General features: G+C 37.8%; 1 protein-coding gene and 1 pseudogene across 2 annotated transcripts in view; one reads left to right on the forward strand and one right to left on the reverse strand.

The window, feature by feature from the left end:
- Positions 1-22,240, forward strand: part of TESK2 (testis associated actin remodelling kinase 2) — a 130,406-nt gene that overhangs the window by 56,800 nt on the left and 51,366 nt on the right. For both annotated transcript variants that reach the window (XM_044770671.2, XM_044770672.2), the window contains exon 3: positions 7,229-7,350. In XM_044770671.2, the coding sequence (XP_044626606.1) occupies positions 7,229-7,350 (122 nt within the window). The remainder of the gene's footprint in view (positions 1-7,228; positions 7,351-22,240) is intronic.
- On the reverse strand, positions 8,498-9,342 carry LOC106826135 (ganglioside GM2 activator pseudogene; annotated as a pseudogene).

The following is a 22,240-nucleotide window of genomic DNA, read 5'->3' on the forward strand; positions in this document are numbered from 1 at the left end:
TGGCCTAGTGGTTAAGTTAGTATGCTCTGCTTTCGTGGCCCGGGTTTGGTTCCTGGGTGTGGACCTACACCACTCATCTGTCAGTGGCCGTGCTGTGGTGGCGGCTCACATACAAAAAGAGGAAGATTGGCAGCAGATGTTAGCTCAGGGCAAATCTTCCTCAGCAAAAAAAGAGGAGAAACTCTGTTCTTGATTGTTGCCTACCTAACGCCACTGTATGTTTTCTTGATTTCTGTGATCACTTTAAGTAGCAATTCTCAATTCTTCTGGTCATCCTTTATATAATTCTCTTTCTTCTAGTTGGCCTCTTCCTTTTATCTTCCCTTTGTTTGTTCATACTTTGTCCAGAGGAATTGTGGGATGATAGGGGATAATCATTAGAATACTACCATGGTGGTAGAGAAATTTTTGTGTACCCACACTTTTCTAGTGACAGTATTGTTATTTGATGATATTTGTGGTTTTTTGTTTGTTTTGGTATACTGCTGAAACATCCTTAGAACCTGCAGGGTCCTTGGACTTCTGAGCATGTTTGGATAGAATCCTCTGTTCTGTAGAACTTTAGTTTTCTCTGAGGTTGGACGCCATGCTCTGTTTCCTAAAGGGAAATAAATAAATAATCAATCTATCTATCTTCTCAGTGTTTTTTTGTCAATGTGTTTTTTAAAAGGCCTGGACGAGTACTCATCAAGCTTGGGACAATAACTGTTTCTAGGAATGGGCACAGACTATTGGGATTAATGGATCCAATAGTAAAAAGTGACTTATTTCTTTCTTTTTTTTTTTTTTTAAATTTGAGGAAGATTAGCCCTGAGCTAACTGCTGCCAACCCTCCTCTTTTTGCTGAGGAAGACTGGCCCTGAGCTAACATCTGTGTCCATTTTCCTCTACTTTATATGTGGGACGCCTGCCACAGCATGGCCTTTCAAGCGGTGCCATGTCCGTACCTGGGATCCGAACCAGCGAACCCCAGGCTGCTAAAGCAGAACATATGCATTTAACTGATGCGCCACCAGGCTGGCCCCTGACTTATTTCTTATTTATAGCATTTTAATGTGTTACAGAGAGAATGTAGGCGTGTATTTCTTATTTAGTTAAAAAATGAATATAAATTGAAGTTGAAAAGCTATATTTTTGTTAGAAAAGTAAGTCAACGGCCAGCCCCTGTGGCCTACTGGTTAAGTTTGGTGTACTTTGCTTTGGCGACCCAGGTTTGGTTCCTGGGCCTGGACCTACACCACTTGTCTGTCAGTGGCCATGCTATCATGGTAGCACACGTACAAAAAAAGAGGGAGATTGGCAACATATGTTTGCTCAGGGCGAATCTTTCTCAGCAAAAAGAGGAAGATTGGCAGTAGATGTTAGCTCAGGGTGAATCTCCCTTAGCAAAAAAAAAAAGGAAAGAAAGAAAAGTAAGTCAATAATTGTGGAAGAATGGAAAATGAAGAAAAATAAAAGGAAGGGAAAAAATCATTGATAGTTCTGTCACCAATGACAACCACTATTAACATGTGATAAACTTACTTCCACTTTCTTCTGTTTTAACATAGGCTTGGCACATGCCATATGCAGGATTTTTTCTCCCCACACTTAAGAAACTGTTCTTTATTTCCTAATGCTAAATTTATGGGAGAAAATAAAATACGTTTTTTTACTTGTTTCTCTTAAGTTTTGGAAACTTTTTAAATCTACAGAAAATTGAAAGAATGGTGCAATAAACCCCTGTAGTCCTTTCACCTAGATTCATCAATTATTAATATTTTGCTACATGTCTTTATCTGTATTTTTTTATAAACTGCTTGAAAGCAAATTGCAGACATTGTGACAGTCGACTCTTACATACTTTAGTATGTGTCTTCTAAGAATACATTCTCCTGCAGAGCCATAGTGTTATTATTTATACCTTAGACAGTTAACCTGCATTCAGTAAAATCATTTCATATATAGTCCCTATTAAAATTTTCCCTGTTTACCTCCAAAAAGTCTTTTACAGCTTTTTGTGACCCAGCGTCCAATCAAAGTTTCATACATTTCATTTCAGTGGTTATGTCTGTTAATCTCTTTTAATCTAGGATATTCCCCTACATTTTGTTTGAAGAGTACTGTCCAGTTGTCTTTTAGATATTCTGGATATGTCTAATTGTTTTCTTATGATTAGATCCGAGTTAAACCTTTCAGCGAGTATGTTGCATCACATCAGAAGGCTGATAATGTCGGGTGTCTCACTTTGGTAACGCTAAGTATGATTCCTTGGTTAAGATACTAGCCACCAGATCTCTCCATTGTAAAGGTACGTTTTTCTCTTTGTAATAAATAAGTAAACTTGAGGGTATATACAAATTTGAATATTGCTATTTTCATTTAAAATTACAGTGTGCATTTTCTCTGTCATCTCAGACTCACCTGATATGCTAAAGTCTTATGAGCATATAGTTCTTTTTTTTTTTTAAAGATTGGCACCTGAGCTAACAACTGTTGCAATCTTTTCTTTTTAATTTCTTTTTCTCCCCAGATGCCCCAAGTACATAGTTGTACATTTTAGTTGTGGGTCCTTCTAGTTGTGGCATGTGGGACGCTGCCTCAACATGGCATAATGAGTGGTGCCGTGTCCGCACCCAGGATCCAAACCAGTGAAACCCTGGGCCGCTGAAGTGGAGCCCGCGAACTTAACCACTCGGCCATGGGGCTGGCCCCCATATAGTTTCTTGTTTTTATTAAAAACAATATGTATTTTATTGAATACTTACTATGTGCCAAGCACTGTATCTCATTTACCTAGCATAATGTTATTTTATCCTCCATAACAGTTCTATGAGATAGAGGCTGTTATTCTTTTCATTTTACAGCAGATGACTTCAAAGAGAAGTCACACTAATCATTTAAATGTTAAAACTTGGATTCAGGGGCCGGCCCTGTGGCCAAGTGATTAAGTTCGTGCCCTCTGCTTCGGTGGCCCAGGGTTTCACTGGTTTGGATCCTGGGCGCGGACATGGCACCACTCATCAGGCCATGTTGAGGCGGTGTCCCACATGCCACAAATAGATGGACTCACAACTAAATAAAATATACAACTATGTACTGGGGGTATTTGGGGAGAAAAAACAGGAAAAAAAAAAAGATTGGGAACGTTGTTAGCTCAGGTGGCAATCTTAAAAAAAAATGTATAAAAAACAAACAAACAAACTTGGATTCAGTGTGCTCATCTCCATAGTTCAAGCACTTCACCACTCTCTATGCTGTTCTTTAGAAAGTGGATTTGGAGATCCTGTGGTAGCATCTGATGAGTTTAAAAGTGAAGGAGAGGTGGTAATTTTCTTACCTTGGTGATTTTCTTTTCCTTTCTTTTCTTTTCTCTCTTTTTTCTCTCTTCTTTCTTTTCTTTCTGCCCTCCTTTCCTTCCTTCCTTTATTTATAATTGTGGTAAATTACACATAACATAAAATTTACCATCTTAACCATTTTTAAGTGTACAATTCAGTTCATATTGTTGTGCTACCAGTCTCTGGAACTCTTTTCAGCTTGCAAAGCTGAATCTCTGTACTCATTAAACATCTCCAAATTCGTCTCCTCCCCACAGCCCCTGGCGACCACCATTCTTTGTTCTGTCTGTAGGAATTTGGCTATGCTAGGTACCTCATATAAGTGGGATCATATAGTATTTGTCTTTTTGTGACTGGCTTATTTCACTTAGCATAGTATCTTCAAGGTTTATCCATATTGTAGCATGTGTCAGAATTTTCTTCCTTCTTAAGACTGAATAATAGTCCATTGTGTGTATATACCACATTTTGTTTATCCATTCATATGTTGATAGACACTTGGGTTGCTTTCACTTTTTGGCTATTGTGAATAATACTGCTATGAACATGAGTGTACAAATATTTTTTCGAGACCCTGCTTTCAATTCTTTTGGGTATATATCCAGAAGTAGAATTGCTGGATCATATGGCAGTTCTATTTTTAATTTTTTGAACTCTTACCTTTATTCATTTATTTATTTAAAGATTGGCACCTGAGCTAACAACTGTTGCCAATCTTCTTCTTTTTTTTTTCTGCTTTTTCTCCCCAAATCCTGCCAGTCCATAGTTGTATATTTTAGTTGTAGGTCCTTCTAGTTGTGGCATGTGGGACGCCACCTCAGCATGGCCTGATGAGTGGTGCCATGTCCACACCCAGGATCCTAACTGGTGAAACCCTGGGCTGCTGAAGCGGAGTACATGAACTTAACCACTCCGCCACAGGACCGGCCCCTTACCTTTATTTTTAAAGATATTAATCTCTTAGGAATCCTCTCAGTAGTAGTAACAATGATCTATGTGTAGAGGACAAACTTAAGTAGAAATAGACCTTCCTTTTACTCTGAAAATCTAAGTAGATTTGAGGACTAATTAATTTTTGTGCTTGTGACAACTTGGAATAAAAATCTTCATGCATTTAGGCAAGTTCCCCATATTTTGTGGACCTCTGTATTTGATGGTACTTTTTTCTTCCTTTATCACTTGTAGTCTGTTCTGTACTTAAAAAGAAAAGAAAAGAAAAGAAAGGAATCTATCCAAATCTATTAATCCTTTGAGGTTTCACAGAAGTCCCACAGAGTTTTCCCCTAAGTCCTCATTCCATCATTTATATGAATATCTCTTGTGCTGTATTTGATTCTTCATTCTCTTTCTTATCTGACTAGCCAAATAGCTTATGTCTGTCCCTTTCTGGATGGTAAACTTCAGAAAATTTTGACCAAATCTTATAGGTACTACCTTTTTGTTTACATCCTCCCCTCAACCTCTGCCACCAAAAAAAGAAAAAGAAGAAAAGCACTCTCACCCCATCAGGGAAATCACCTGGATAACTAAATGATTCGCTGGCCATTAGAAAGTATATTAGAAGTATCATTTAACTGTTGTTGCATTTGTTTTCATTGTGCCCTTGGATGTGCCAGGCTTTCTAGGCACTGAAAGACACAGATGATACAATATAGATCCTGGTGTCAAGATGTTTTATAGCCTGGTGAGGAGATATTTATGTAGAGAACTATGTGATGAGTGGTATATTGGTGTTATGAGTGTTGTTCTGAGAGCGTCTAAAGAAGGAAACCACAGTAGTTCCCACACAGAGTCAAGGAAGGCTTAGAGAGGAGGAGATATCTGAAGGTGGCCTTGAAAGATAAGTAGAAATTGAGGGGCTAGAAGAAAGGAGAATATTTTATGCAGATAAAAGACAAAATACAATGAATTATGAACATGTTCATCATCTTGTTCACTTGTTTAAGGAAGTAAATTTTTTTCTGTTTAGTTTGAAACACAGAGTGTTTACCCCTGAATTTCACATGTTGTTTTAATATCAGACTTCCTTAGAAGCAGACATTTTGTGAAAACTCAGAGTATAGCTTTCAGATGATGAAAAGAAAAAGAAGAAGAGTGACTTTCAGAATGGAGAGCCCTTATTAAAACACAGATGTCTTCTGTAAACAGAGTTGGAAAAATACTGTCAGTGTGTTCTTTGTATATAAATCTCTCTTTTAACTTATCCATGCAGGATCTGAAAAGGAAAGCCACTTCTCTTTCATCCATCACGAGGTACATGACAAGAGAATCATTGATGCACTAGGAAGAGAGTTGGGTTCCAAATCTCTCTAAGTGATCTAGAAGAGGGGAGAGACAGCCAGAGCGCTGCCTCACTTTTTCTGATCAGGGTTCCCGTGGCTCTGAGTGTTTTGCTTCCTCTTTCCCTTCTTCTGTCTGGCCACTCTGAAACATTGTTTTGTTGAATTTGAAGATAAGCTGTGATGTCTGTCTGGTGTTAATAGATATGCTAAACTTCTGGGGCTATTATCATTTCAAGGAATTTCTGGAGATGGAAGAGTTAAGTAGATTGTCATGTTTTCTATTGGAATTTCCACTTGGTCAAATATAACATACTGAAATAACAGTCTTAAAGTCCAAAAGATGATGACATTTTTGCATAGCAAGTCTTTGTTGTGCAAGATCTGAAATGAATTTTCTTTTTTTTACATTTTATTTTTTGAGGAAGATTAGCCCTGAGCCAACTACTGCCAGTCCTCCTCTCTTTTGCTGAGGAAGCCTGGCCCCGAGCCAACATCGCACCCATCTTCCTCCACTCTATACGTGGGATGCCTACCACAGCATGGCGTGCCAAGCGGTGCCATGTCCACATCCGGAATCCCAACCGGTGAACCCCAGGCCGCCAAAGTGCAACTCGCAAACCCAACCACTGCGCCACCAGGCCGGCCCCTAAAATGAATTTTTTTTTAAATCAGAAAGGAATGAGGTCCTTGGTACTTCATAATTTTTCTACTGCTTCATTCATAATTTCTCAGTATGAAACACATCTCAGTGAATAATTGAGTTTCTTTTGGGTGAGACAAAATATTTTCTCTAGTAGTCTCATTTTGCTGCTGCTGAGACCACATTTAGAAGGTGAGAACATAATTTTCTTGCAAGTAAAGTGTTGTGGGTTTTTAAACCTGTTGAATGTGCATTGAAATTACAAGATAATATTTTTACATGTAAAATAGATTGAATTCTATAGAGGATGATTGTTTTAGAAATAGACTTACCTCTGTACATATGCATAATAGTGTGAGTGGCGTGGCCCATGTTTTTTTTATCTGACTTGAGTGTGTTTAAATGATTCTAAGGTACTTTGGTTGGGTTACTACAATATTAACTCTAAAAGGTTTACTGACTTCTTTCTATATTTAACATGTGATGCTTTTTTTCTTATATATTTTATGGTGGTTGGGGGAGATTTCGAGGATGTGGCTTTAGTGACCTATAAAGATAGTTTTATATAGTTCATTAAATATTATAAGACTTATGCATGTATCTTTTCTGTGCACTTACAATTCCACAAAAGGAACTTTTTCCTGTTAGTGTCTTAAGACTCAGCAATGCTGGTCATAAGGAACCAGCCTAATAAATTTCCCTAATTTTTTTCTAAGCTATTAAAAAAAGACATGACTTCTTATTAACAGTGTTTTTCTGACCAGCTTAATATGAAACAGTTTTGGTCTTGGAGGAATAAATTCATCTTCCTTAGTAGAAGTGATACCCTAATGTAATCAGAGTTTACAGAAAAACATGCCCTACCATATCTGTTTTATCTAAACTGGCACTAAACCATCTTGGCACATTCTACATGTGGAGACTTTGACCTCATATATAGCTGCTGTGCCCTTGAGCCTCTTTTCTTGTTCTATTTTATTTTCTAGGTGCGCCACCGAGCTTCTGGTCAGGTGATGGCTCTTAAGATGAACACGTTGAACAGTAACCGGGCGAACATGCTGAAAGAAGTGCAGCTCATGAATAGACTCTCCCATCCCAATATCCTTAGGTAATGGCTTTTTCTTCCTTCTGGGGATCTGAGAAAGCTGAAACCTTATTGGAGCCTTGTTAGAATAGCGTTAACAGCTCAAAGGAGGGGTTCAGGATTTCATGCTGAATCTATCTTGCTGGGGTTTAGTTGTGCTGCAGGTCTTTTTCTAGCTATTGAAACCTAATTTTCTGGTAATTAACTGCATTTAATAATGTAACTTCCTCTGTCTCTCAAATTGCTTTACTCTTTTTTTTTTTTAAAAAGATTTTAGTTTTCCTTTTTCTCCCCAAAGCCCTCCGGTACATAGTTGTGTATTTTTAGTTGTAGGTGCTTCTAGTTGTGGCATGTGGGATGCCGCCTCAGCATGGCTTAATGAGCGGTGCCATGTCCGCGCCCAGGATCTGCACTAGAGAAACCATGGGCCACTGAAGCAGAGCACGTGAACTTAACCACTCGGCCACCAGGCCAGCCTCCAAATTGCTTTACTCTAGTAGCAGTTCATTAGAACAGTTATTTCCTATTGCTGAGTTAGTAATTTGTCAGAGACAAATGATTTTATTCTCTATGTAGTTATTTTTCTTAATTGCCTTATAAAGAATCATAATTAAATCAATGAATGAAAATAAAAGTGAATTATGCCCCCAGACTATCTACTCTTAACTTTTAGCTTTCAAGGGAGGAGACATAGTTTACCTTTTTAAAGGAAAATTATTTTATATGTGTAATAAGGTTATGCAATCATCACTTTCTAGTGATCAGTATCTGAATCTTTCTCACTTTATCTTGATTTTTTAGTGAGATGAGCATGTTTCCAAGTGAAAGCAAATAAGACAATTTCAGTCAATATATATTTAAGTAGGGCTTATGTATAAGATACTTTATTTTATTTTTTACTTTTAAGTAAGTGACAAAATTTTAATAAGAAAATCATAAAGGTACTTCAGGGGGCCAAGGTTGGGTCAGTTTGAACTTGGGGTCACAGAACACGTTGGTTCCATTCCTTCTGACTGTTTAGAAAATGAGTTAAGCTCTTGGAGAGAAAGCCAAAGGAACGAGGAGGAAATGATGTGGCCAGCCCAAGAGATGTCCTGGGCTATCAAGAACCACCAAGCTCATCCTCTGTGACGTTAGGGCTACTTGCCCACGCCTAACATGTAGGTGGTACAAAATGGCTTTCAGCGAGGAGGACGGCATCATTGTAGAAAGGAGCTTAAAGGTGGACAGAGAGTTGGAATTTGGCCTTAGCAAATGCAAGACAGGGGATGAGGGACGACTTCCTCAGACTCCGTCATTCTGCTGTGGTTGGTGCCACATTATTTGCCCTTTAGAGAAGTGGAGATCTTGATACAGCCCAGATGAGTCCCACCGCCGCTCAGGACGCTCTGGATGCAGTAGTTCCTGTTGTTGAGCCAGCTGGGCAGCTCCAGGTTGGGGAGGGGAAAGTACTCTTGGGCAATGAGTAGGTGGCTTCTTTGAAGGGACAGCGACAAGGAAGCCCATAGGTGTGCAGGGGCTCTGGGCAGGATTGCCCAGGGGGAGTCTTAAGTGTCAAGCATATCATAGGCATTGTCAAATGTACAGCTACCGATTTGTTCCATACACGGGATTTTGACCCATACACTGGCCACTTCCTTATCCAGAGTTATTTCCACCTTCTGAGGAGCAATGAAGGGGACAGTGGTCTTTACCTTGGCACTGACAGTCACGTTTCCAGGAACAGCAATGGGGTCAGGTTCCACAGTCAGGGTTTTGATCACCACAGGATCCTTCCCCTCATCACAGTTACCCAGGAAAATCTACTGAGCCGTCTGGGAGGATGCTTACAGGAGCCGCAGGGCCAGCAAGAAGCAAGCCCACGGCGATCAGGAATGGAGCCTGCATCGAGGGTCTCGTTGCAAAGGGTGGGTCCACTCCTGGTTAACTACCTGTAAGATGACTTAAAAAGTTAAAAGTGCTATTTACTTAGAGTCATTTGTTGCTAATATATATATTGGACTAGATCGAAATCATGCAGCTTAAGTATGACTTAACATGTTTGGTCAGTGGTGGTAAATTAAGGAATTAGATTAAACTGCTCACTTGAAACTTTCTACCTTTATATAGAACTATTGGCTTTCTAGTCCACTAAAATAATGTTTGGCCAGTATTTTTGTTATGATGACTTTCTTTCCAATCCATAAGTCAGATTAACACATTTTTTGAGCATCTAGTATATGCCTGATGATGTGTCAGACTTCAGAAAGGTATAAAAGTATGTATAAAAAGGAATGTCTGCTGGCAAGGAATTTACGCTCTAATTGAGGATTAGGACTTACAATACATGAAAAGAGAACTAATAAAATCAGCGAGGACACCACTACTTGGGTAGAATAAATTCTAGGTGCTATAGAAGTTCAAAAGAGTGAGAAATCATATTAACTTGGCAGAGTCAGGGAAGCTTTCCTGGAGGAGACTGAGTCAGGCTGGAACTTGAATTTTAATAGGATTTTAGAAGATAGGGAAGGAACTCAGAACGGAGCAAAATAGTGATTTAAAGCACAGAGGTGAAAGTACAAAGTTTTTTGAGGAGTCAGTGAATAAAAATCCATTTGGCTAATAATAACAATAATGAGAAAACTACCATTTATTGAAGGCTGTTGTGTGCTGGATGCTTTACTTATTTAAAGATTTTATCACAGCTGTTCTCCATTGAATGAACTGAGGCTAGAGATTAGGTGTTGGCCAAGATCTGTGACTCTGAGGCCTAGGCTCTTTCTACCATGCTTCTCCTGGAAGAAGTGAGGATTTGATAGGATGGTATTGGTAGATAAAGGTGGAAAGGTAGAACTGTGCCAAATTATTCAGAAATGCTTTGCATAAAGCCAAGAAGATTATAGTTTATGCCCTGTGTATTATATTCTGAGCAGGGACTAGCATGAGAGAGGGTAACGCAGATGGCAAACATAGAATGGTTTAGTGTTGGGGAGACTGGTGGCCAAGAGATCAGTTAAGGGCCCTCTATGATGTTTAAGAGTAAGATGGATGAGTCTTGATGTGATATTCTGCTTAGGAATTTTTACTCTAATCATATTTTCATCTTGCTTAAAAAATATTATTTTTATTGTTTTTGTTATTATTACAGAAGTGATACACTGTCCCTATGGAACATTTAGAAAATAGAGTTAGCAAAAACAAGAAAATAAAAGTTGCCCTATATCTCAGTACCTAGGGATCAAACTAGTATTAACATGTGGAATATTTCCTGCCAATATTTTTATTTCACCACTTTTTTTCTCATTTTTTTCCACCATGAACTTGACTGATGAACGCATGGGAAGATTAAATAAATTTTATTCTATCACAGCAAAATTTTAAAATATAGTTGTTATATGATACAAGTAGTATAATATAGTATAATGATTAAAAAGGAAAGTTCTGTATTCTAGATCAAGCTGCCTGGATTCAAATCCTGGATCTTGGGAAAGTTTACCTCTCCGAGTCTTAGTTTTCCTGTCAATAAAATGAGGATATTGACAGTAAAGATGGAGTTAATATTATTATTTTTTTTTTGAGGAAGATTAGCCCTGAGCTAGCTGCTGCCAATCCTCCACTTTTTGCTGAGGAAGGCTGGCCCTGAGCTAACATCCGTGCCCATCTTCCTCTATATGTGGGATGCCTACCACAGCATGGCTTGCCAAGCGCTGCCATGTCCGCACCTGGGATCCGAACCAGTGAACCCCGGGCCACTGAAACAGAACATGCGAACTTAACCGCTGTGCCACTCGCTGGCCCCTGGAGTTATTATTGAGGATTAATTAAATTAGTATATAGAAAGCATCTAGGATAGTACCTCGTTTGTGTTAAGTGCCCAGAAACTATTATTATTGGTTTCTTTTCCTCTGGCTATTTCTTTAAATGGTCCATTGAAACCTGTCTGTCTTTTACTCATTCACTCACCAAACATTTGTAGAGTATCTACTGCTGTTTTTAATGCATTCAAGGGTTTTCTGCTAGAGTAATGCTGTTGGATAGAACTTTCTGCAATGATGTAAATGTTCCTTATCTTTGCTGTCCAGTACCCACATGTGGCTAATGAGCACTGAAATGTGGCTAGTGTGAACAAGGAACTGAATTTTTAGTTTTATTTGACTTAAATGTAAATTCAAATTACACATGAAGCTAGTAGCTACTGTATTCGACAACAGTGGGCTGGGGTCTACCTACGTCTTTGCTCTTGTTTTGCCAAATGTATGTGTGTTCCAGCCTAGAAACATGGTGGTGTGATGAAACCAGTGATACCATTCCTATTCTGATGTCTTGACCTGTTTTCTTAGCCTATCTCTTTTTGGTTCCGTTGCTCAAGAATGACACACCCCTCCCTTTCAACTTACAAAAAATAATATTCTTTGCTCTCAGCTAAGTTTTCTAATGTACAAAAGGTAGTGTTAACTTGGTCTTTGCGCTAAGGCAGCAAATGAGATAATGTATACAAAGCCTGGGGATCTGTTATAATCCATAGTAAGTATATAATGCATGATAATTATTGTAATTATTGTTAACCATGGTGGATTTGCACTCTTATGGTGCATTTTTGTTCTGCATAAGCCATCTGTCTCAAATATACTGTGATTAAAAGCCTGGAGTGGATTACTTTTTAAAAGGAACTTCTAATTTTTTGTATCTTTCATGTTTTTGTGTCTTCACTTTCATTGTATATTTTGAATATGACAAAAGGAACTTACCCTACCAGTGGCCTAGAGCAAGTGGAGTCCTCTTGGCTTTGTCACCCAGAGGAGTGCTATAGCAATAGAAATGTTTATTATACTTCCCTTGGATGCCTTAAATATCAAACTAAGCATGTGTATGTTCCATTCTCAAAATTCTTAGAATTTTTATTTGCTAAATGCTTTTTTAGTTGTCTTGTATTTTTCATAATTTAAATTTTTTGTTACTATCTGTTAGTGTGGTGCTTAGTCTGTTTTCAAGCTATAAATAATATAAGCTCTCTTTTATAGGTGCAAACCTGAGGTAGAAGTATGAACCAAAGTTTTCTTTCAAATTGAGATTATTAGATTTAAATTGGGAAGAATCCATCCCTCGGAACCCCAGGATTTTTACAGACATGCCTCCTCAGGGGCTGACCCCGGGAGGGAAGGTTGCTGAGAGATGAGGCTTTCAGTTCCCGTCTGCTTCATCCAGCCAGTGAAGCTCCAGTTTTTATCTGTTGTATATTGAACTTCTGTATAAGGGTTTTGAAGAGTCTCCTGCTTAAAAACAATGAAAAAGTTGAAAATTACTGCATTAGTGATTTGGAAAGTCTATTTGGGAGGGAAGGCTATCTGCATGACCTGCCAGATGGTAGGCATCTAATCTTCTGGGCATGCTTTGGTCCTCTGCTGGCACAGCTGTTTTATGCCCAGCAGGAGTGAGTGAGCTGAACTTTTGCAGTTTTATTTCACTCTTTTTCTTGAGCCCAACCTCCCTACTTCCCCCTTTCCTTTTATCTTTCCCCTTCCTAAGATTTCTAGTTGCAAGGAAAAGAGTGGGCCTGGTAAGTCATAGAGGCAGTAGATGTGTATATTTTGTGTGTATGTATTTTTTTAATACATGGATACAGTTAAGATTGTTTGTTTTATCATCAGTTGTTCTGAGTTATCAGTTAAAAAAAGGAACAATAAAGTACTGTGTTGAATTCAGGGACTGATTATTTGGGCCTCTTGTGAATAAGGTTGTTTATGCCAGGAAGTCTTGTGCTCAAGATCTGTAACCCAAATCCATGCCCTGCTCACTTCCACTCCCCAATGGCCTTTCTGAGGACCTGTACCAAGGCTTGTTCTCATACCTCTTTGTTATTCTTCATGCCATGGGAAATGTAATATTCTTTTAGGCTCCTCATTCACATTCTCATGCTTGCTTTCTTTTCAGGCCACATTCTGAATTTATTTTCCTATCTATTAATTTTTGTTCAGAATTGTTTTAGCTCCCCTTCAAAATCCGTTTGCAACAATATGATTGCCATTTTGTTAAAATAGAATATGCTTTCAATTCACCAAATATTTAACTGGAACTGCTCAGTCCAGCCAAGTGATATCATGGTGGACACAAGAGAAGTAGAGGGCTGCTGTCTCCTACACTGTCTCCTTAGGAAGCAAACTGTGCGTATAGGAAACAGGCTAGTCTCAGTTAAGGCTATGAGGATATGGCAGGATATTTTCCCAGTCTGAGTTATTGAGATAGCTATCTTTCCAGTTACCCATTCTGAAAATCCCAAAGTCATCTTTAATTATTCCTTGCTTCTAATCAGAAGCTAAGCTCTTGATTTTAAAACTTCAAAGACTTTTGCATCTGTTCCTGCCCTTCTACATGTTAGTTCAGCCGTCTTCACTTTTGCCTGGAGTGAATTATTTTCACTATCTCTTTGCCCCCCTTTTTACTCTTCCTGATACACAGCTCTAATTGTATAACTTATTTCTTAAAAACCTTGTGTGGCTCCCATTGTTTTCAGAATTGAGTCAAAAATCCTGTAGACTGACAGTTAAGGTCTGATATGTTTTTGCAGCCTTATCTTCCATTATTCCTCTTAAGCACTTAACACAACTCCATGAGTTCTTAATTGTGTTCTCTTGGACAAGTTATTTGACCTCTAGGCTTTAGTTTCTCCTAAATGAGGGGAATGGACCAGATCAGTGGTTAGAAATAACATTAACTAATCAATTAAAACCACCTTAATTAATGTTAAATCATTTTTAAATGATCAAGTTTAAAAAATATGTTATCTCAGGGATGTGTGTGTGTATTCCAGAATAAATGGGAAGCATTTAAAAATTATGGCTTACAGTAGATCTTTCTGATTTTCTCATTGTAATCCTAGTGAGTAACTAGATGAAACAGTCTCAGTGTAACCCTCAAAGCAAATTTTGTAACACTGGCATGTTGCTAAGGAGGTCTTAACATTTTTTTCTCTTCTCTGTGCCAAAGTAGAACATCTAATGACTTAGGACTTGAGTCCAAGTTCTAATTTCATGTAACCAGAAAAATTTTGTAAAATAAAATATGGAATAAGCTTCGGTAATATTTATGTCATTATCTGGGGGGTAGTGAAGTAATAAAACCCCAGAAAGAAGATGATTTTTATTGAAATATGGTTGACATATAATGGAAGATGGTTTTTAATATAGTCAATGACTACCATTTATTGAGTACCTATTATGGACCACTGTCGATCATTTTCCTACCCCCCCCCCCATTTTTTCCTTTCTAGACCACTCCATCTCAACAAATGGAACTGACATTCATCCATTACTTAGGCCAAAACCTAGGAGTCGTTTTTAATCTCTTTCCTTCACACCCTATTTCCAGCCATCAAGTGGTTCAGCATTATCTTTAAAATATGTCCTGAGTCTGACTGCTTATTACCACCTCCACAGGCACCATCCCAGCCCAACCCTTCTAATTGATCTCCCTTGCCCCACAACAGCCAGATTGAACTTTTTTTCCCCTGCTTTTTATTTTTAATTGAGGTAACATTGGTTTATAACATTATATAAATTTATAACATTATGTAAATTTCAGGTATACATCACTATATTTTGATTTCTGTGTAGACTACATCATGTTCACCACATAAAGACTAATTACCATCCATCACCATACACATGTGCCTAGTCACCCCTTTTGCCCTTCTCCCTCCCCCCCTTCCCTCTGGTAACCACCAATCTAATCTCTGTATCTATGTATTTGTTTGTTTGTTGTTGTTGTTATCTTCTATTTATGAGTGAGATCATACAGTATTTGACTTTGTCTGTCTGACTTATTTCACTTAGCATAATACCCTCAGGGTCCATCCATGCTGTTGTAAATGGCAAGATTTCATCTTTTTTTTTTTTTTTTTACAGCTGACTAGTATTCCATTGTGTTTATATACCACATCTTCTTCATCCATTCGTCCCTTGATGGGCACTTAGGTTGTTTCCAAGTCTTGACTATTGTGAATAAAGCTATGAGGAACATAGGGGTGCATATATCTTTACGCATTCATGTTTTCATTTTCTTTGGATAAATACCAAGCAGTAGAATAGTTGGATCATATGGTAGTTGTATTCTTAATTTTTTGAGGAATCTACATACTGTTTTCCATAGGGGCTGCACCAGTTTGCATTCCCATCAGTGGTGTATGAGAGTTCCCTTTTCTCTACATCCTCTTGACTTGTTAATTATACCATTCTGATGGCCATGAGGTGATATCTCATTGTAGTTTTTTTTTCTTGCTTTTTCTCCCCACATACCCCCAGTACATAGTTGTATATTTTAGTTGTGGGTCCTTCTAGTTGTGGCATGTGGGATGCTACCTCGGCATGGCCTGACAAGTGGTGCCATGTCCGTGCTCAGGATCTAAGCCTCAGTGGAGCGCACAAACTTAACCACTCGGCCATGGGGCCAGCCCCCTCATTGTAGTTTTGATTTGCATTTCCTAATAATTAGTATTGTTGAACATCTTTTCATATGCCTGTTGTCCATCTCCATGCCTTTTTTGGGAAAATGTTCAGATTTTTTGGCTTTTTTTTTTTAAGATTGGCCCTCAGCTAACATCTGTTGCCAGTCTTTTTTTTTTGCTTCTTCTTCCCAAAGCCCCACAGTACATAGTGTATATTCTAGTTGTAGATCCTTCCAGTTCTGCTATGTGTGACACTGCCTCAGCATGGCTTGATGAGCGGTGCTAGGTCCATGCTAAGGATCCGAACCAGCGAAACCCTGGGCCTCCAAAGCAGAGCGTGTGAACTTAACCACTCGACCATGGGGCCAGCCCCTTTTTGCCCATTTTTAAATTGCGTTGTCAGTTTTTTTGTTGTTGAGGTGTACGAGTTCTTTATATATTTTGGTATTAACCTCTTATCAGATATATGGTTTGCAAATATCTTCTCCCAGTGATTAGGTTGTCTTTTCATTTTGTCGATGGTTTCCTTTGCTGTGCAGAAGATTTTTAGTTTGACGTAGTCCCATTTGTTAATTTTTTTCTTTTGTTTCCCTTGCCTGGTCAGACATGGTATTTGAAAGTATGCTGCTAAGACTGATGTTGAAGAATGTTCTACCTATGTTTTCTTCTAGAAGTTTTATGGTTTCAGGTCTTACTTTCAAGTCTTAAATCCATTTTGAGTTAATTTTTGTTTATGATATAAGATAATAGTCTACTTTCATTCTTTTGCATGTGCTGTCAAGTTTTACCAACACCATTTATTGAAGAGACTTTCCTTTCTCTATTGTATGTTCTTGGCACCCTTGTTGAAGATTAGTTGTCCATAGATGTGTGGGTTTATTTCTGGGCTCTTGATTCTGTTCCATTGATCTGTGCATCTGTTTTTGTGCTAGTACCATGCTGTTTTGATTACTATAGCTTTGTAGTATATTTTGAAATCAGGGAGTGTGATACCTCCATCTTTGTTTTTTTTTTTCTCAAGATTCCTTTAGCTATTTGTGGTCTTTTGTTGTTCCATATAAATTTTAGAATTCTTTGTTCTATTTCTATGAAAAATATCATTGGAACTTTGATAGGGATTGCATTGAGTCTGTAGTTTGCTTTAGGAAGTATGGACATTTTAGCTATGTTAATTCTTCCAATTCAAGAGCACAGAATATCTTTCCATTTCTTTGTGTCGTCTTCAATTTCTTTCAATAGTGTTTTTTTTCCTACTGTTTCTCCCCGAATCCCCCCAGTACATAGTTATATATTTTACTTGTGGGTCCTTCTAGCTGTGGCATGTGGGATGCTGTCTCAGCGTGGCCTGATGAGTGGTGCCATGTCCGCACCCAGGATCCGAACCGGCGAAACCCTGGGCCGCCAAAGTGGAGTGCATGAACTTAACCACTCGGCCATGGGGTTGACCCCTCAATAGTGTTTTATAGTTTTCAGCGTAGAGCTCATTCACCTCTTTGGTTAAATATATTCCTAAGTATTTTATTCTTTTTGTTGCAGTTGTAAATGGGGTTGTATTCTTACTTTCTCTTTCTGCTACTTTGTTGTTAGTGTATAGAGATGCAACTGATTTTTGTATGTTGATTTTGTATCCTGCAACTTCACGATATTCATTTATTATTTTTAAAAGTTTTTTTGGTGTATTCTTTAGGGTTTTCTATATATACAATCGTGTCATCTGCAAATAGTGACAGTTTCACTTCTTTTCCAATTTGGATCCTTTCTATTTCTTTTTCTTGCCCAATTGCTCTGGCTGTAACTTCCAATACTATGTTAAATAAAAGTGGTGAAAGTGGGCATCCCTGTCTGGTTTCTGTTCTTAAAGGGATAGCTTTCAGTTTTTCTCCGTTGAGTACAATGTTAGCTGCTGGTTTGTCCCTGCATCTTTAGAATAAATCCCACCTGTTCATGGTGTATGATCTTTTTAATGTATTGTTGTGTTTAATTTGCTAGAATTTTGTTGAGGATTTTTGCATTGATGTTCATCAGTGATATTGGCCTGTAATTTTATTTTTTTGTGTTTTCCTTGTCTGTTTTTGGTATCAGGATAATGTTTGCCTCATAGAATGATTTAGGATGCTTCCCCTCCTCTTCAGTTTTTTTGAAGAATTTGAGAAGGATGGGTATTAAGTCTTCTTTGAATGTTTGGTAGAGGGGCCAGCCCAGTGGCATAGTGGTTAAGTTCATGTGCTCTGCAACAGCAGCCTGGGGTTTGCAGGTTAGGATCCTGGGTGTGGACCTACGTACCGCTCATCAAACCATGCTGTGGTGGCATCCCATATATAAAATAGAGGAAAATGGGCACTGATGGTAGCTCAGGGCTAATCTTCTTCAGCAAAAAGAGGAAGATTGGCAATGGATGTTAGCTCAGGGCCAAGCTTCCTCATCAAAAAAAGAAAAAGTTTGGTAGCATTCACCAGGGAAGCCATCTGGTCCTAGACTTTTGGGGGGAGGTTTTTGATTATTGTTTCAGTCTTGCTACTGGTGATTGATCTATTCTTCTATTCTCTATTTCTCTATTTCTTCTTGATTCAGTTTTGGAAGATTATATGATTCTGAGAATTTATCAATTTCTCTAGATTATCCAATTTGTTGGTGTATCACTTTTCATAGTATTCTCTTACAATCTTTTGTATTTCTGAGGTGTCCGTGTAATTGCTCCTCTTTCATTTCTGATTTTATTTATTTGAGCCTTCTCTCTTTTTTTCTTGGTGAGTCTAGCTAAATAAAGGTTTGTCCATTTGTTTATCTTTTCAAAGAAGCAGCTCTTGGTTCCATTGTTTTTTTTCCTATTGTTTTTTAAGTCTCTGTTTCATTTAATTCTGCTGTGATTTTTATTATTTCCTTCCTTCTACTGATTTTGGGCTTTGTTTGTTTTTCTTTTTCTAGTTCCTTCAGATGCACTGTTTGTTTATTTGGGATTTTTCTTGTGAGGTAGGCCTGAATTGCTATAAACTTCCCTCTTAGAACCATTTTTGCTGTATCCCACTAATTTTGGCATGTCATATTTTCATTTTCATTTATCTCCAGGTATATTTTGATTTCTCCTTTGACCTAATAGTTGTTCAGTAGCATTTTTTTTGAATCTCCACATGTTCGTGGCTTTTCCAGTTTTCTTCCTGTACTTGATTTCTAGTTTCATAATGCTCTGGTCAGAAAAGATGGTTGGTATTATTTCAGCCTTCTTAAATTTATTGAGACTTGTTTTGTGGCCTAATATGTGATCTATCCTGGAGAATGTTCCACCTACATTTGAAAAGAATGTGTATTCTGCCGTTTTTAAATATATATATTTACTAAGTCCATCTGATCTAATGTGTCATTTAAGGCCAGTGTTTCCTTATTGATCCTCTGTTTTGATGATTTATCCGTTGGTGTAAGTGGAGTGTTAAAGTCCCCTACTATTATTGTGTTGCTGTCTATTTCTCCTTTTATGTCTGTTAATAATTGCTTTATATATTTAGGCGCTCCTATGTTGGGTGCATAGGTATTTACAAGTGTTATAGCCTCTTGTTGGATCATTCCCTTTGTCATTATCTAGTGCCCTTCTTTGTCTCTTATTACAGTTTTTATTTTAAAGTCTATTTTGTCTGATATAAGTATTGCTACCCCAACTTTCTTTTCAGTGCCATTTGCATGGAATTTCTTTTTTCCATCCCTTCACTTTCAGTTTATGAGTGTCTTTAGTTCTGAAGTGTGTCTCTTGTATGCAGCATATATGTGGGTCTTGTTTTTTTATCCAATTGGCCACCCTGTGTCTTTTGATTGGACCATTTAGTCCATTGACATTTATAATAGCTATTGATAAGTATGTACTTATTGTCATTTTGTTACTTTCTTTTCTCAATGTTGTAGTAGTTCTTTTCTGTTCCTTTCTTCTCTTGCTCTCTTCCCTTGTGGTTTGATGGCTGCCTTTACTATTATATTTGGGCTCCTTTCTCTTAATTTTTTGTATATTTATTATAGCTTTCTGGTTTGTGCTTACCATGAGGTTCATATGTAATAACCTATGTAAACAGCAACCTGTATTAAGTTGATGATGTCTTAAGTTTGACCTCTTGCTAAAAGCTCTACTCTTTTTTTAAAAATTTTTTAAAAGATTTTATTTTTCCTTTTTCTCCCCAAAGCCCTCTGGCACATAGTTGTATATTTTTAGTTGTGGGTCCTTCTAGTTCTGGCATGTGGGACACTGCCTCAGCATGGCTTGATGAGCAGTGCCATGTCCGTGACCAGGATCTGAACCAGTGAAACCCTGGGCCACCAAAGCAGAGCACATGAACTTAACCACTTGGCCATGGGGCCGGCCCCAAAGCTCTACTCTTTTACTCCCCTCCTCCCACATTTTATGTTTTTGATATCATATGTAACCTCTTTTTTGTGTGTGTATCTGTTAACCTCTTATCTTGGAAATAGATAATTTTAGTACTTTTGTCTTTTGATCTTCATATTAGCTTCATAGGTGGTTGATCTGCTACCTTTACTGTATATGTGCCTTTATCAGTGATTTTATTATTATTTTTGATAATTTTCTTATTCCTATTTATGATCTTTTCTGTTCCACTTAAATAAGTCCCTTTAGCATTTCTTGTAGGGCTGGTTTATTGGTGATAAAGTCCTTTAGTTTTTGCTTGTGTGGAAAACTCTTTATCTCTCCTTCCATTCTGAATGAGAACCTTGCCAGGTAGAGTATTCTTGGCTGTAGATTTTTTCCTTTCAGCACTTTAAATATATTGTGCCACTACCTTCTAGCCCCTACAACAGCCAGATTGAACTTTAAAAAGGTAAATCAGATATCACTATCTGCCCTGCTTAATTTCTTTCTGTGACTTTTCGTTACCCTTTAAATAAAATCCAAACTCTGGGCTTAGATGTAGTACAAGACCTTAAGTGATTTGACCTACCTGCCTCTCTGATCTTATTTCTGATCATAGTCCTTTATCTTATACCATTCTCTCCACCCTCATTGGCCTTTTTGTTTCTCAAATACACCAACTTCTTTCCCACTTCAGGATCTTTGTACTTACTTTTCCTTTTTCCTATAATGTCTTTATCCCAGAATCATATGGTATGCTTCTGATGAGATATCCCCTCTTCGAAGAGACCTTTGTTGACTAGCCTGTCTAATATAGCCCTCCATGTCACTATTTATGCCCTCATTCTGCTTTGTCTTCATAACTCCTACCATTTTTAAAAATATCTTGTTCATTTATTTGTTTACTTATTGTTTGTAGCCTCTAGTATAGGGTGAGCTCCCTGCAGCTGCAACTTTATCTTGTTCACCATTGTATTACCAATGCCTATAGAACAGTATCTATAGAAGCAGATACCAATTAGAAGCAAGCCAGTTTGCATCACAGAAACCTACAAAAGCTCAGGAACTGAAGGTGGGTCTCAGGCTTGGGCTGAAAACAGGATTAATGTAAGCCTTTTAAGGGGTGTAAACTGGACCTGCAGGTCACCATCCTCACTCATTTCAGCTAATCAGTTAACTCTCACCCATCTCGACAAGAGATCAGTTTTATTTTTGGAGAAAAATGAACCAGGGATGCTTCAAACTGGGGGTAAGCATCTAACATGACAGAAGATAGAGAAGGAATGCCATAGTGAGAAAGAGGGAGGTGAAGGGATAGTGCCTGCATACTGAATGGAGGCTCTTGAGACTTCTAGTCCTCTTCTATCACTTGGCTCTCAGGCAGGCAGGAAACATCTCCATCCCACTCTCACCCCCACCACCTGCCAGGAAATTGGTGGATTTGGAGAAATTGCATAGCTCCAAGTAAAAGAAGAAAGCTTTAAAAAGTAACCATCAAAAAACCTTGTAGTTATTATCTTTTAGGAGGTTAGAGAAGTATTGTATACTATTCATGGCACAAGAATGGTATACAATAAAATGGATATAATTAGAGAACCACACAGATTCCTAAAAATTGAAAAATATGATAAATAAAACCATTTGAATAGAAAGTCAAGTAGATAAAGTTGAGGAAATCATCTATTAATAGAGAAAAATCAAAGATGGAAAATAAGAAAGAAAAGATAAGAAAATTAAAGGATCAATCCAAGAAGTCTATTTTTGACTAATACAAGAACATTTTTTAGAACTGAAGGGCATGAACTTCTAGACTGAAAGGGCCTACTAAGTGCCCAGCAGAATTAATGAAAAAGGACGCACCCCAGAGAATATCATTATGAAACTTTAGAATATAGGTAATAAAAATAAGACTCTAAACACTTCCACAGAGGAAAAAATAAAACAAAACAGATCCTATACAAAGGATTAAAAATTAAAATGGTATTAGACTTCTCAACACTAGCTCTGGAAGCTAGACCAACAGAACAGTGCTTTCTGAGAGAAAATTATTTCCTACTTTAAATTCTATATCCAGCCAAACTGTCAGTCAAGCATGAGGGTGGAATAAAGACATTTTCAGACATGCAAGATTTTGAAAATTTGCCTCT

This window comes from Equus asinus, chromosome 5 (genome assembly GCF_041296235.1).
Source record: "Equus asinus isolate D_3611 breed Donkey chromosome 5, EquAss-T2T_v2, whole genome shotgun sequence".
NCBI classification, from domain to species: Eukaryota; Metazoa; Chordata; class Mammalia; order Perissodactyla; family Equidae; genus Equus; species Equus asinus.